The sequence below is a fragment of the Haliotis rubra genome, unplaced genomic scaffold (genome assembly GCF_003918875.1).
Source record: "Haliotis rubra isolate DU_JTF1 unplaced genomic scaffold, ASM391887v1 Scf486, whole genome shotgun sequence".
Classification (NCBI taxonomy): Eukaryota; Metazoa; Mollusca; class Gastropoda; order Lepetellida; family Haliotidae; genus Haliotis; species Haliotis rubra.
This window is the reverse complement of record NW_025767175.1, coordinates 771,304-788,681: the sequence shown is the minus strand read 5'-3', so window position 1 is coordinate 788,681 and position 17,378 is coordinate 771,304. Positions and strand designations below refer to the sequence as shown.

At 39.2% G+C, this 17,378-nt stretch overlaps 1 protein-coding gene across 2 annotated transcripts in view; it reads left to right on the top strand.

Annotated features, from left to right (window-relative positions):
• The window catches only part of LOC124291205 (inosine-5'-monophosphate dehydrogenase 1-like), a 50,318-nt gene that overhangs the window by 6,064 nt on the left and 26,876 nt on the right, over positions 1-17,378 (top strand). For both annotated transcript variants that reach the window (XR_006902164.1, XM_046728141.1), the window contains exons 2-5: positions 5,651-5,749; positions 10,630-10,678; positions 15,615-15,716; positions 16,875-16,949. Coding sequence is in view for 1 of the 2 variants with exons in the window: in XM_046728141.1 (XP_046584097.1) it covers positions 5,651-5,749; positions 10,630-10,678; positions 15,615-15,716; positions 16,875-16,949 (325 nt within the window). In the remaining variant the exon portion in view is untranslated. The remainder of the gene's footprint in view (positions 1-5,650; positions 5,750-10,629; positions 10,679-15,614; positions 15,717-16,874; positions 16,950-17,378) is intronic.

The window sequence follows — 17,378 nt, the reverse complement described above, 5'->3', positions numbered from 1 at the left end:
TACCATCACGAGTACACCAGCCACAAAATACCATCACGAGTACACCAGCGACATCAACATCACGAGTACCCTAGCCACAACAATGACGTCACGAGTATACCAGCCACAGCACTAACGTCACAAGTACACCTGCCATAACAATAACGTCACGAGTACACCACCCACAACAATAACGTCACGAGTACACCAGCCACAACAATAATGTCACGAGAACCAGGCACAACAATAGCGTCACGAGTACACCAGCCACAACAATAGCGTCACGAGTACACCAGCCACAACAATGTCACGAGGACACCATTCACAACAATAGTGTCACAAGTACACCAGCCACAACACTAACGTCACAAGTATACCAGCCACAACACTAACGTCACGAGTATACCATTCACAACAATGACGTCACGGGTACACCAGCCACACCAATGACATCACGAGTACACCAGCCACAACAATGACCTCACACCAGCCACAATGACATCACGAGTACACCAGCCACAACAATAACATCACGAGTACACCTGTCACAACAATAACATCACGAGTACACCTGCCACAACAATAACATCACGAGTACACCTGCCACAACAATAACGTCACGAGTACGCCAGTCACAACGACGACGCCAGCTCCAACACCGACGTGCAACACGTCCCCTTCTGTCCTCCCCTTCCATGCTATGAAGCAGATGGCGTTCGCGGAGAACGACCTTATCGATTTCCTGGTTTCGCGGATGTCCCGATACAAGGATTACCAATTATCTAACGATCAAGAGACCTAAGACCTATCTTTCTTCACCCCAAGCCTCTTCCCATGAACCATAAGAGCCTCGTGTCTGCTGAAATATATATGTTTGCGTCTAACAGCTTATGGGTGCTATCAATGTCTCTGAAGAATGGGGTTGTCATCAATTTGAGCACAGAAATAAAAGGTGACTGTGAACACGGGTTCAATTCCATTCACAGTTTTAAGTATGATACATTGGTCACTTTGGAAATAGTTACAGTTGGTTGTTTAGGGTTTTCGATTTACACGCCACAGTTGGTGTTCGAGCTACTGAATCCTGTCCCACGCCCATTGAGGAGGAGAGAGACAAGTGACTGTATGCAAACATCAATGAGAGGGTACCCGGTAGGATAGATACACGCTCTTGGTCGGCAACATGGCGTTGAAGCGAGTGGATGACATATATATTGTGAGTGAGTTAGCTTTAACGCTGTCTTGAACATTGCCAGGTGTATGCTACCGACCAAAATGTCCACTGGTGAAATTATACTGAAGATGTAATGACGATAAATGTCTATAAATAGTACATGTCTGGGCGGTGGGGTAACCTAGTGGATAAAGCCTACGCCCGGGTTCGATTCCCAACATGGGTACAATGTGTGAAGCTCACATTGCTGGAACATGGCTAAACACGCCGCACTTTGTAATATTCCAGCTATGTGGTGGCGGTCTGTAAATAATCGAGTCTGGACCAGACAATCCAGTGATCAACAGGATGAGCAACTGGGATACGATGACTTGTGTCAACCAGCCTATCGAGCCTAACCACCCGATCCCGTTAGTCGCCTCTTACGACAAGCATGGGTTGCTGGAGACCAGTTCTAACCAATATCTTCACGGTAACACGTCAATGGCATACGATCTATTAACTTGCGTATTGATGCTCATTCCGCATGATATAACTGGAATATTGCTGAGTGCGGCGTAAAACTGAAGTCACTCACTCACTCACTCACTCATTCCGCATGAATAGCAACTCCAAGCTGGGCCATGTTGGCGGGTGTTGGGTCTCTGGCGTCCACACTCCGCCCCTAGATATCCCTCACATGCTCCAGTTGGGACTTGTCAGGAGTAGGGCTGCGCAATATAACCGGTTTACGGGTATTTACCGGTTCAGACATGAAAACGATATGTATTGCGATACGCTGATCAGAAACCGGTATTTCGACTTGCATTTGGAAAACTTCGTAACACTCGGAAATATTCGGATATTTCCTTGTTTCATTTGTGCCAAATATTATTTACATTTTTATTTTGTCATGATTAAAGGTTGTTGTTAAAGGTTAATCAAGCATACTTATTTTGTTGTGTTTTTGCTTTATAAACCAAGCATTAACTCGATCATAAGTAGTTTTATGTTTAAAAATACTTCTTCCAATATATTGCAATACATATCGCAATATGTGCTTTCGCATCGCAATATATCGCAATAAGAAAATTCTCTGCAATACTCAGCCCTAGTCAGGAGACTTTCACCACGAACTGGGGCCGGTGAAGATCATTCTTGGGAATCGGAATAAAACGACAATAGGACGCAGATTTCGTGAAAATACCGTTAGCCAGACAAATGGCAATTCAAAATAACCAAATCAGTTTGTTTTTCATGTGTGATACCGTCTCACACTTGAACTTCTTGCACGATGAAGATGCACGTGGCCACAGTCTATTATGTAGTCTGTAGTATGTCCCCTACTGCCTCACCCTCTCTGCAGTGCTAAAGCCCTAAATAAAGCAAGTCTAAATTCCCTCAGGTTCTGAATCTCTGGTCTCCTTGGGGCTCCTTTTCAATTTAATGGGTTTGTTTGTTACTATCAAAATTGTATATATTCAGAGAGTTAGTCTGTCTAATCTGATGTGAGGGGCGGTGGGGTAGCCTAGTAATTAAAGCGTTCACTCGCCACGCCAAAGACCCAGGTTCGATTCCCCACATGTTGAACACGTGTGAAGCCCTTATCTGGTGCCCCCTGTCGCCATGTTACTGGAATATTGCTAAAAGCGGCTTAAACCCATACTCAGTCAATCAGTCAGTATTCTGAGGTCACGTGATAATATAACACCGGTCGATACTGTCTGATTGCAAACGTTAATCCCACCACGTTTCGGGCGTTCGAGCCTCTTCAAACGCGTGTCTACAGCAACTTCAAATAGGTACACGTTAAACCGGTCTTATAATATCAGTGCAACTAAGCATAAACATTAATTAATTCTGGCTCCTTGTTCTTTATCCGACTTCCGACCCAGACAGACATGCGAATTCAATCCTAACTTAACGAACCCCAGAGCAACGTATGCGCATGTCCGTATAAGTTAAGTCGGTATTAGCTGGTATATTAATCCTTACATCCTAGGGCCAATGAGCGAGTCAAAATCTATTCTTGGGGAAAATACTAATGTATACATTTTTATGTATGTTGTGTTCGTGCAAATGGTATTGTTTCTTAACTTATAAAATACCAAAATGTTAAACCTTTTGTTTCTTTGAAATTAAAGAATTTTTCAACATAGGGTCACTTTGAAACAATTATTGAACTTTCCATTGTTCCCCCTTAATGTAAGGGGCGGTGGGGTAGCCTAATGGTTATTTAAAGCGTCCGTTCGTCACGTTGAACACCCGGGTTCGATTCCCACCATGGGTACAATGTGTGAAGCCCATTTCCGGTGTCCCCTGCCGTGATATCGCTGGAATACTGCTAAAAGCGGCGTAAAACCATACTCGTTCACTCACTCACTCCTTAAGGTAAGACCCGTGAAGATCTGGTTTAGAACTGGTCTAAAGCAACCTATGCGACTAACGGGATCGGGTGGTCAGTCTCCCTGACTTGGTTGAGACATGTCATCGTAGCCCAACTACGTGGATCGATGCTCATGATGTCAGTCTAAATTCAAGTGGCACCAATTACGTCATAATCAAAGGGCGGTAACTCTGGCCTGTTTAGCTCGACAAACAAGGGCCGCATAATGGCATAACATTTCAGCACTTACTAGTATTTTGAGGGTTATACTTTCATTGTAAGAAAAATGAGTGTATAACTTCAAACATTGATGTTAAATATTTAAAATATCTCACTTTGTTTCACAGAAGAATAAATGTGATTTTATCGTGTACACTTCCCCTTTAAGCGTAAGCTCGTCACGTCGAATATCCGGTTCGTCCCAATATGGGTACAGTGTGTGAAGCCCATTTCTGGTGTCCCCCAGACCCAAGGGAATGAAATGAAACCAACTCAGAGGGGAACTGGTTGTTTGTTTGTTGTTTAACGCCGCACTCAACAATATTCCAACTATTATGGCGGCGGTCCGTAAATAATCGGGAGTCTGGACCGACAACCCTGTGGCATAGGCATCGATATACGCAGTTGGGATACGATGACATGTGTCAACCCAGTCAGCGAACCTGACCACGTGATCCCGTTAGTCGCCTCTTACGACAAGAATGGGTTGCTGAAGACCTGTTCTAACCCGGATCTTCATCGGGTACAAGGGGAGCTGAATGATGCGTACTCAAGCAAAATCGTACCAAGACTTTATTGGTGGATGACGCGTACACCAAGACTTTATTGGTGGACGGGTACCCAAATATTGGACAACTCGTACACACTCGTACCTAAACAACGCGAGGACTCGAACCCCCGGAAAACCGGATCCGTGCCCAATGAAAAGATAGTGTTTGTATCCTGAACAACATCAGTGACCTATGATATGCAATGACCCGGAAATGATATTTTACACTGTGGATATCGTGGCGACCCAGATTCTATAGATTATAATCCGGAAAATCCGTGTATAATTTTTTTTTAGTAATTTCAGCCGCTTCCCATAAGGCATGTTCACAACGGATGTCCGTCTCGTTAAGGACTTTGTTTAGTGTTACATTTAACACAAGAATAGTTCAATCATCGAATGTGAAAAAAATCGTGTTACCCCGTTCGACTTTCAAACCTACTCGGCCAAAATGAGTTAACTCAATTTATTCAATCGAAATATTACCAAAAGAAATAGGACAGAATGCCTTTACGAATGTGATAATGATTTAATCCACATATAACACATGTTACCACATACGAATTCTCCCAAACAGAAACGAATATCACGAACGAATATTTTGGTTTGAGTTAACCATTTTCGAATCGCCGTGGGTACAGATGGTCTTGCGACCAAACTCAAGTCTAGAATGATTTGGCATGTCTAAAACTTTGTCATGTCACTGTATCCCAATTGCGTAGATCGATGCTCATGCTGTTGGTCACTGGATTGTCTGGTCCAGACTCGCTTATTTGCAGAACGCCGCCATAATATAGCGTGTGGAGTAAAACTAAACTCACTCACTAAATCTTTGTCTAATTCCTGAAATACAGCATCGCTCAATGCTCTAATTTGATTTGCTTTTAGTTGTTTTGTACTTTATAAAAAAATTTAATGTCATATTTTTGGGTGTGTGCGTGTATTAAACAGATAACTGTATCTGTGGGACTAAATGGCAGAGTTCAGAAAACGTGATCAACTTGTTTACGACTGCCTGCCTTTCGAATTCCGCACAACAAACTTATTAACAAATTACGTCATAAATAATCCTGCATCTCCATCTGTCAAATGTTATTTAGTTCGATGCTTTTCACCGTCTGTTAATGTACTGACAGTTCAATGGCACACTTAATCAATTGCTTTAATTCAAATATCGGTCATTTTAAGCCACATTATGTTTGAAAGTGTTTTGTCCAGCAGGGAATCCCCGCTCGAGAATGTGTCTATTTTTAGAAGTTCACGACTGTTGGCCTTGACCTTCACTGTAACGAGGTTATTCCCGCCATTGATCCAATCCCGTACTGTTTGGACTTCGTAGTTCATCCTTCCATTTTATTTTCAGTATGGCCGATTACCTAATCACAGGGGGAACCGGTTACATCCCCGACGATGGTCTGACGGGTGCTCAACTCTTTGGCGGCGGCGATGGAATGACTTACAAGTAAGTAGACATATAGTCAATGATCGTAACGTGGTAGACACGTGGGCCCTATCTCAGCTATCTGGACATGTGGAAATTTCTAGTTCTGAATGTAAACAATATGACCACTACGACGCTTGTATTGTTTAGAATACTCGTAAACAGTGTATTTATGATTAGAGGATAAATTCAATTTTTCCAACCGTACACGAATCAGTTCAGTGAAATATTTCCTCGTCGACGTAAACACCTGGTTCTAAAAATAATTGGAATCGACGTGACTCACTCATGACAATGCTCTTGAAACCCTACCTGGCACTCCTTGTTTATTTGCTCGTTGCGATAGCACAAACATTTTGATTATTTGTGTTGTGTTTATATCCTGGTTCAGGTCGAACACATCCAATTACTGTTCTTTTCAACAAATGTTTTCTGCATAGATGGATCTCATGCCGAACACAAAACACCTTTTTTAAAAGTACAGTACGTTGGCAACAGGGGGATATACTACAGTTTTGTTCTTTGAACTCTAAAGTCATGTCACTTACACTGTACAGTCCGTTTGAGTCAGAAACGGACCGATGAAATGCAAATTTTATCATTGTACAAAATTGCCACATAAATATAAATAGTACACATGTTTATCATTTGCTAATACCCAACAGCTTTCTTATATTTGAAAATTTTCCGGACTCCACCAAAAAAGTTCTTTAAGAAACTATCATTAAAATTTTGACACAGTTCACTATTTTGTTAGGAGGGAGGAGTGCAGAGAAAGGGACAGCCAGATGTTAGAGAAGCACATGCACAAGTGCCCACCAAGTTATTGATTCGTTAGCCTGTGCTGTGCCGTCTCCATCCTTTCTTGCACACCTAGCTGTCCTGTCCTAAAAATCTATAAAATATTAAATCTTAAAATCTATACACTGAATTCAGTTATGAAGTCTGAATGAAACATAATCTGAGACTGAATCAGTGTCATTTCTATTTGAAGAAATATTCAAACTCAAAGTGTGAACACTCTCATTTTGAGGGCATTCACTTAAAAGTTAAATAATTTACACATTTATTAACCCCATTAAAAGTTGGAGAATGTACACAATTATCAACATGTTACAATTCGTATGTTTGTGTGTCACAAAGAAAAAACCCAGTGAAGATCCAGGTTAGAATTGGTCTTCAGTTGCCATGCTTGTCGTATGATTTGCCCGCACACCAGTGTTACCGAATGCTTAAATCACTCGACAATGTAGGAAAAAGAAACTGGAAAATTCTGATAATCGAGAAACATTGTTCAAGATAGGATTCGCACATGTATGGATCGCACGGGATGTCGGAGATGTAAACTATTTCTTATCATGTTTTAAACGGCGCCTCAAAGATCTATCACTCCAAAACTGGCATCATGAGATAAACAGTTCAAGTTTCCTTACCCACTATGCTTCATTCAAGTTTTCTCTGGAAAGGGAATCATACATCACGAATATCAGGAACAAACAGCTAATAAGAGTTTACTTCAAATTTAGAGCTTCCCTAACAAACTTCAAGATAAACAAGCTAAGAACCAATAAAGATCCAACGACGATCAACCCCATCTGTGAACATTAGTGGTGGTCCGATTAATTGAAATAATCAAAGATTGGTCGCAGTGACTAAACGACCAAGCAATCGAACATGTTTTCTCATAATCGAACACGACCAATCTTTGAACACTTGTTTGCATTAGCAATATTTTTCACAAGGCTGGTTTTGTCTGTATCATTAACTTTACATTTCATAAGCACTACATGTACAAGCTCGTTCCAAGTTATGATTGAATTTATCTTAAAGAATCCAGGAAATATGTGTTCCTAACATACTAATCATCATTTAAATATGCAAAATTTGCAAATGGACTTTATGCAGTTTGCAAAAAACACCCAAATTACTACATATTTTTTTCTTTATTTTTGTGTGCATTAACACAAATAACAGGTACATTTGATAAATAACGCTAACCAATTATTTTCGATGATTGATCGGTTGTAATGGACCAATCATCAATTATTAGATTTTAACCAATTCCCAACACTAGTGAACATTGTAATTATAACCTTAATGAAGATGAGAACCACATATATTTTTGTTTGTGACAAGTATAATCAAGCCAGAACTCTATATCTACAGAAGCCACGATCAGTCTACACAGGCCCACTAACCATTCAGGCAATTTTCATGTCACAAATCAATAATGTACAGCAGCTAACAGCGATCTACCTCCATGAAATATTCAAAAAATGATCTATATGAAAGTAAAATGTTTATGATCACGTGAAATTTATATTGTATCGGTCAACTGTATTATAGGCCTTATGGCCCAAATACTACTGAATAAAACTTCTTCTTCTTCTTCTTCTTCTTGTATGAGGTGATTAATGGGATCGGGTCGTCAGGCTCACTGACTTGGTTGACACATGTCATCGTATCCTGATTGCGTAGATCAATGCTCATACTATTGATCACTGGATTGTCTGATGCAGACTTGATTATTTACAGACCGCCGCCATATAGCTGGAATATTGCTAAGTGTGGTTTAAACAACAACCAACCAACCAACCACAATGAAAAAGTCTACTGGTTATGAACAGAATGAAGATTTGGCCATTTAGCATGGATTAACATGTGTAACACTATTTATCATGTACACTTGTCAGATATGTCAAGCTTGTCAAAATATGACCAGCTAAGCAGATTATGTGCATGAAAACTGCTGAGCTAAACAGGTTGTTAGTCGCATGTCCATGAGAACTGCTGAGCTAAACAGATTGTTCGTCGTTCATCTGCCCTTAAAACCAGGCAGGATAAGGGGAGCCGGCAGACAGACCAGCAGAAAAGCAAGCCAGGGATTAGAAGAGATGAATACTGACCAATTAACTGTTACCAATTCATTAACAAATAACATTCATAAATGTGTAATAGCTTACGATGTACCACTGATTATATTTTAAGGTCTGTCACGATTTCAGATCAATTGCTTCAATTGCTTAACAACCCCATCTTCCTCTAAAGCTGTTATCTATGAATGTATGAAATCTAATTATAATAATTCTTTACTGGGACGTAAATTTAGGAGTGAGTGAGTTAATATCTAACGTCACATGCGTAAATTTAGGAACAAAGCACTGTAATATTTTATTCAAATTTAAAATCGCCAAACATAAATTACCTATTGAAACAGGTCACTGGAAAATATTCCCTCAAATAAACGATATTCAATTGTCCATCATATCCCTCCCAAATCGGAGATGAATTTCATTGTTTATTTCAATGTACTTAATTTAGTGCTTCCGGAAATACGTATTTAAAGAATTATTTTGTAAACAGTCCTAACTATTATAAAATGTCAGCCCTATTTGAAACTCATAATTTAAAGCTATTACAAAATCTATGTAAATTTCTTTCCATTATAATGTCTGTCAATGTGACATGATTAGTTTATCCATACGTAATTGCTGGATCTGTTTCAAGCCATTGTCTCAAATGTGAGATATTTTTGAAAAATACCTCCATAATGTTTTGCATGTATTTGTAAACTTATGGAAATAAAGTTGACTGATTGAGCACCATACACTGGGTTTCCCTTAAGTGCTAATGGCCTGCATCACCACAAGCTCTGATGTAACATAACCCCAGGCCTACCATACAAACGGTGAACAAGTCATCAAAACTGATCTCATATACACCAAAACAGAACAGAAATCACCAAAACTGCAACAATATCCTCTAAAACCAAAACAATACATCTGTAATGGAAGACTAGTCGTTTGAAATGGAAACAAAACTCGCGTATCAGCTACAAGAGCGAGCGAGAACGGTTGCCGAGCGCACAAAACGGCATTAATAGCATCCCAACACGGCAGTCATAGCATCCCGAAACGGCATACAAATCATCAAAGATGGCAGCGAGTGGAGACGAATAGGCTTTGGTACATAATGTTTTTCGTGGGTTATCCTACTGATTACAGCTTTCACTTGTTACGACCGCCTCCGTTGTTCAGTGGTTGGAGCGTCCGCCCAGAGAGCGGAAGGTTTAGGGTTCAATCTCCGGCCGCGTCATACCAAAAGACGTTAAAATATGGTACTTTTTGGTCCCTGCCTGGCACTTGGCATTAATGGGTACAACAAGGACTGGTCGGCTCGGAGTCAGTATAATGTGTCTGAGTTGGGTATTCATGCTTAACTGCGGCATGGTATTTCAGTGAGCTAGCACTATAAAACCAGATTATGTCTGGGCTAGTACAAGCAGCCACACATACACACGCTTTCACATCGTGAGCAAAATATTCTTAAGAACGACATTAAACCCCACTTCACCTCACCTTCACTTGTTACGATTCCCGATATAGGTACAATATGTGAAGCCTATTTCTGATGTCTCCAGTCATGTTATTACTGGCTTCCCAGGAATACCGATGATCAAGTACATTTTTTATGATTTAGAAATTTACTTTGATCCCCAAGTTCCTGAAAAACAAAGTTATATAGTGGCGAATAGTTATATATGTATTGGTTTGTGGGTTTTTTAGAAAATATAGATATTTATTAATTACATTTTGTTTAAATTCCCATGTTGCGGACAAATCAAAGTCAAGTTATGGTCCTGTATAGATCTGTTTCAGGTCAGGGCAGTAGGGTAGCCTTGTGGTTAAAGCATTTACTTGTCACACCGAAGACCCAGGTTCAATTCCCCACATAGAACCTCTGAGTAAAGCCCATTCCTTGTGTTCTAATGATATTGTTGGAATATTGCTTTTATCATGCAGCAAAAATGCAATACATTAATTGGCATAAAACCCAACTAACCTTCTAATAGCTTATAACCTTGGTGTTTATAAATGATGACAATTTTCTTGTAATTTCAGTGATTTCCTAATTCTACCAGGCTTCATAGACTTCTCGGCTAACGATGTGGTAAGTAGACGATTCACCTCCAGTTGTAATGAGTCTTCGGGAAAGTAGGTGTCGCGAGGAGGCTGACAATCAATATCTCCTGGTGAAATAGTGCAAGCTTTTAATTAACTTGATTAAGATAACCTTGGAACATTTGCATCACTTCTTTTTTGTCACAATAAAAAGTCTTCACTGTTATTGATGTTCTCATCAAATTTGGTACATGGAAATATGATTCAGTATTTCTCTCAATTTCAACTTATGTTAGTGGGTATGTTGAAATTGACAGAATTACTGAATCATAGAAATTCTGCATAGTATGGATTTCTCATGATAAGTAAAATATAGTTTAATGCAATCAAACTGACCACGTCTTTAAAAATCATGCTTGTCCACTAGACCGTGACTACAAAATTGTGCTGAAGGCAAGTGCAAATTCAGTGATGGTAGTCTTCATTAACTGATGGCTCAATATTTCAATTTTTCTAAATATATGAACTGAATATAACAGATAGTTCAAGCAGTGCTTAGTCATTAGCTACTAGCTCTGAGTGAAAATATGATTTTTCCTTATCCTGACTCATGAAAAGGGAGGTAACTCGTGGGTGAGTGTACTTTTACGTCCGCTTGAGGGAACTACAAAGGATTCAAGTGTTCCACTAACATTCGCATAGAAGAGGGAGATAAGCAAAGATCATGAGTCAGGATAAGTATAAAATATCAATTTTACTTTAAAAATTTCATTTTCCACTTAAAAAATTAATTTCTACTGCTGTTTTCAAATAGTTTGAATTACAAAGGGTTCATATCAATTTTCAACAAAACATACAAAAAGGTTACAGATCTACAAAAGTGACAAACCAGTCAGAGATACAGAAAGAATATAAGGGTTTTACATTTAGAATTTGTTGCATCTCGAAATTAACAGATCACAGAGTATGAATACACTTGATTAAATTATGTTCCTTGCTCTGAAAATTTAAAAAATTATCTCATTAAGCATGTTTAGTGATTAGGAAAGGATTTTTTGCTTGACATGTGATATAACTTTCATGACCTCAATAGCAGGAAATGCGCAATTAGGCCTCTACATGTTTTTTGTTGCTAATGCACTGTGCAGCAATATTCTTGACAATCCAGTGATTGATATCATGAGCGTTGATCCACTTGATTGGTATACAGCGACAGGCATCAACCAGCGTTAGAAATACCTGCCTGCCCGACCACCGTGTTTTCAACACAGACTGCCAGATTCTCAAATTCACCTGCATGACGGTTGGGTTAAAATTTAGACATGTTTATGTATATATTCAGGGGTGGAAATAACCCATTGCCCGACCCCCGAGTCCAGTGTTTTTTTCTGTTGGGCAAGCAAATTTGTATATCACAGTGTACCGGTGTCCAGTTGATATTCCTATGTTAATTATGTTGTTTATTTAAAAAATCAAGAAAATGGCCGGTATAGTGGAAAAATTATCAGGGCAAGTGATTTTACATGTGCCACTGTACCGGAGTACACTAGCAATTTTAAAGTTATTTCCATCGCTGATATTCATCATATTTCAGGATAATAAATTATTATTAATTCACTCACAAATCTGAAATAAACGGTGAATTCCTTTCTTGCATTGGCATTAGTTTTTTCAATATTTTACAAGTTTTAATTTAGTTATGCTAAGTAAATTAGTATTTTTAGTAGGCAGGTAAGTTTTGGTCAGGGCTGACAAGTTTTACATCCAACCAGCCCTGATGTCTGGCTGAAATTGTTTTATACCCTGCGTCAACCGAATCAATGAACCTCATCGTCTGATTGCCTACAACAAGAATAGATGTCTTTTATAACAAGCTTGGGTTGCTGAAGACCATGGATCTTCATGGGTCATGTTGATATGAGATAGGTCAGGTCAACTGACAAAGATTGTGAAGTGGTGTTGCATGAATTGATCTTTTCATAAGAGTGGATGAATACCCTTGGTCATATCCTAGTTGCTCACAGCTCGTGGTTCTAGAAAATTAATAGATCTTTGTTAAATACTTGCCCTCTAGATGTTCACTAGTCGCTGACTAACTCAAAATAGCATACAAAATACCTAATACAACGTTGAAATGTTATGAGTCACGTTGTATGAGGGGATTATAAACAGTCTAATTGTTGGCATGGTTACAAGAGTGATCTTTTGGATGTAAAAAGAGCATGCATGTATAAATCGTTAAGCATCACCACATCTGCTGTTACTGAGTTGGGCATCTTCATGACTTGGATGAGCAACTATCTGCCTATACATGTATGTAGTATGACAATATTTATCCACAAATAGGAAATGCTGAACATTTTATCACACTGACACTGAATGATTCACAAAATACATTTGATATACATGAATAGAAAAGTATCATCAATCTCACTAAAAATAAAGCAAAATAACTTAGGCCAGACCGATTTTATTTCTTGTTTTACGGATCCGCCGGTCGTATCTTTTCAAGAACAAGAAAAAAATAAAATTAATTTTCCCCTTAAAAAAATCAAATCCTAATGTTTCTATTGGCCAGAAATGTAAACTTACAAGAAAATTATTTTTAGATTGTATGTTCCCCCATGGACACTTCATAAATTGCCAAAAGTAAAATACTTTTAGCATTGAAAAGGACAAAAATCCGTAAAACAAGAAATAAAATTGGTCTGGACTTATCATGATTATCTAGCTTTAGGGAAATAATATACACCAAGTTCAGTGATAGAGCAAAATTATTCTAGTGTGTACACAGTTAATCTAGTGTTTGGCATGAATATTGTTAAGTTTGCCCATGTAATTAATGCATACCAGATGTTACATACCAACTGCAATTTTGTATCTGAAATTTATGATGTAGCAGACAATTCCCTGTATGTTTATATTTTCTGAATGAAATGGATCAAGGTGGGATATCTTTATTTTTGTCTTCTGTCATCTGCTTCAAATGGTATTCTTACTCATGTTTGCATAACACATTTCTGCACATTAATTTGGTGTCCCATAAATCAAATTCTTTGTCAGCCATAAATTATAATTTGTTGTCCTTGGTTGACGGACTCCCTATGTTAGTTGATGTCCCTTCACCTAAAGGTAAATGGTCCCATGTCTCCCCTTCTTTAATCTTAGTGTTGCAAAACTTACTGTTTACCTATAAAAAGAAACAAAAATGTCAGTTGCAAACATTGTTCAAGGACAAAATGTATTTATTTTCAAATGTGCCATAGAGCTCTCATGGATATTAAGGTGTGCCTTTTGAGATTTGAGTAAGCCGACCGAATGAAAATCAATTATTGTATATTTATATATGTTCATTATTTTTATGTAATCTGACCAGTATAAAGTAAATTTATCACAGGTTTCACATAACACAATAGTCATATTTTATTAAAAACAAAATGTTGTAAAAATGCCTTTAATGCATTGGATCTTATTTCAACCCATTGTGTATTTAACAATACCATTCCAACACAAGGAATTCTGGGCCCCGTTATTTCTATTTTAGGCTAAGTTCTGTTACTGGTCTGTTAGATGTTAACCTAAAATGGGTAAGGCTTTACTGCATTCCATGATGAAATAGCAGAATGTCACAGTTCACAGATTTATAGAATGTACAACGTTTCTGAAACTTAGGTGAACAGCTTCACTCAAATGATGATGATCGTGCCTTAGACCAGATTTAGTAGCAATGGACGTAACAATCAATATGACAATCTCTCTGTGGGATAATTGATTGCTAGTCCCGGCTGATGATCTGTGGGGACAGGATTTCTCATATCTGCCATCAAGCTCACATGGCATTTCCTCGGGTAGACATGGAGTTGTTTGAAGTTGTTGCTCTTCCGACTATTGAGATGGTATGTTTTTTACTTGACTACTTTCACATGGGAGTTTTTAGAGATTTGGATTTCGGCTTGAAATTTTTTTTTGAACTATCATCATTTGAACTGTAGCTTGTGGCTGAAATTAAGCATGGATGTCACTGGGTTCTTGCGTTAGGTGTGTCATGGGGTCAAGCTTAAGAGGTTCCTCAATTCAAATACTATAGGAACAAACCTTGTATACTCCTGCAACTGTTGATAGACTATCTGCCATCCAAAAGGAAGGCTGGTGGTTTGATCTGTCAGTGTGATACCAAAAGTTGTTTTGAATGGTACTTTTTGTTACCCTGCCTGGCCGTCAGCATTAGTTCCTGTCTGTCAACAGTTGTGGGTGATTTTAAACATGCATGGAATTATTTCCGAGTGTGACGTGTCACAATTTACTTGTCAAACAATAGAGGTTGACACAGCAAAGCTGACAACCCAAGTAGAGAGGTGAATAAACTTGCTTCAGTCATGATTCTTATTGGGAAATTGATGGAAAAACTTGTGCGTTTTCTTAAGCATGTGTGAAGTACTAATTGTCACTTTGAATGGATTCGATACCAGTGTGTATGAAAGCACAGATTACAAATACCATAGTTGTATAAAGACAAGCACATTCCAATTTCCCATGACCTGTTAACAAGTTTACTCCCGTCACGTCATCACTAGAGCAGAAACTTTTCTTGTGGAACAAGACAAGCAGAGCCGAATAAACTCAGGGGTTATCAGCTGTTGTTTGTAACAAGTCCTTATTGGTTATTATTTGCAAACAATGTTTTTGAGTGTTTTCAACGCATTTGCCCTTTGAGGGAATAAAACATGTACTATCAGCTTGAAATCAATACAGTGTGTCTGAGTTGGGTATTAATATTAAAACTGTGGCATGTTTCCATGGACTAGTCCCATGTAACTGGCACTAGTCTGGACTAGTACAAGCAGAGACACACCCACTGAGTACCTCACCATAATTCTGAGGGTGGGAGGTAGTCATGCTTTACCTGAATACCAATAAGTATTTTTGGACTATTTCCTTTGTTTTTCTAAATATGAGTATTTTACAAAAATATGTTTGTTTTTCAGGACCTGACATCTGCGTTGACTCGTAAGATCACCCTGAAATCTCCCCTGGTGTCTTCACCTATGGACACAGTCACTGAAGCCCAGATGGCCATTGGCCTAGCAGTAGGTGGTCTCCCTTTTTGTCAAAGTTTACCAGGTGGTGGGGTAGCTTAGTGGGTAAAGCGTTCGTTGTCTTGCCAGACATGGGTTTGATTCCCCATGTACATGTGGGTACAGTGTGTGAAGTCCCTTTCTGGTGTACCTTGACAATTCTGGAATAACGCTTAAAGTGGCGTAAAACCATACTCACTCACTCATGGGTGAGATTACTATCTCACTCTTTTAACAGAGTTTGATTTTCATGCATTACAGATCAGATATGTCATTAGTAGAAGGTATAATTACACGAGGCCATTTAGAAAGTGGTCAAATGTAACATATGCTCTGTTTGGGATTAAACTTTCTAAGTAAAGTACTGATTCTAGTACATTAGTTGGGGTGAGTCCCATCTGGGATTTGAACCCACACCCTCAGAGTCAGGCACCTACCAGGTAATCGCCAACCCACAATGTCGCAGTGGCTGAGCAGGTTAGGTGGCTGACTATATGAATCTTAAACTCAGATTGAGTCCAAATACTGCCATGCTAATTGACAACAGTTTACCATGACTGTAAATAGAGAGATTCTGTGACAATTTACCGTAAAAAGCTAAGACTTATTTGCATATCAGAGATTAAATAATAGCCTATTTATACACTTGTTAATGACAGAGATCCTTCAGACCTCCGTGGTGTAGTGGTTAGAGCGTCAGCCCGGACAGTGGAAGGTCGTGGGTGCGATCCCCGACCGCGTCATACCAAAAGACGTTAAAAAATGGTACTTGTTGGTCCCTGCCTGGCGCTCGCATTAATGGGTACAACAAGGACTGGTCGGCTCGGAGTCAGTATAATGCGTCTGAGTGGGGTATTCATGCTTCACTGCGGCATGGTATCTCAGTGAGCTAGCACTATAAAACCAGCTTCAGTCTGAGCTAGTACAAGCAGCCGCACACACACATACACACACACACATGCATGTCATCATATGAGCGAAATATTCTCAAGCACGACGTTAAACCCAATTTCACCTCACCTCACCTCACCTCACCTTCAGTCCCTTAATGTTGAAAACGGAATGGTATCTTTTGAATATATTCCACTGGGATTTTTCTCCCAAACGTTCATGGTTATGGGGAAATAGGTTGTTAACTATTATTCTTATACAGTTCTTTTTCTTCCACAGTTGTGTGGCGGTATTGGAATCATCCATCATAACTGTACCGCAGAGTTCCAGGCAAATGAGGTCAGAAAGGTCAAGGTAAGGTCTACTTATTTTCAAATCACAGCATTATCCAAACAAAAATGATCAACTGTAGGTGTTAAACTTGTATTCCTCGTAGCTTTGTTATTAAACCACAGTCAGGCACCCGTGTGACAAAACTGAAGCAAGTTATGTTTATACTTTGCGTTATCCGGGGGTTTGATTCTACCACAAAAGGGCGGTGGGGTAGCCTAGTGGTTAAAGCGTTGGCTCGTCACGCCGAAGACCCGGGTTCGAATCCCCACAAGTGCACAATGTGTGAAGCCCATTTCTGGTGTTCCCCGCCGTGATGTTGCTGGAATATTGCTAAAAGCGGCGTAAAACCAAACTCACTCAGTCAGTCAGTCTACCACAAAATGAGTAAAGAAGGAAGGGACTGAAGTCAAAGTTTGACATGAGGGTGTTAGCCTGTTACTGGAGCCATGA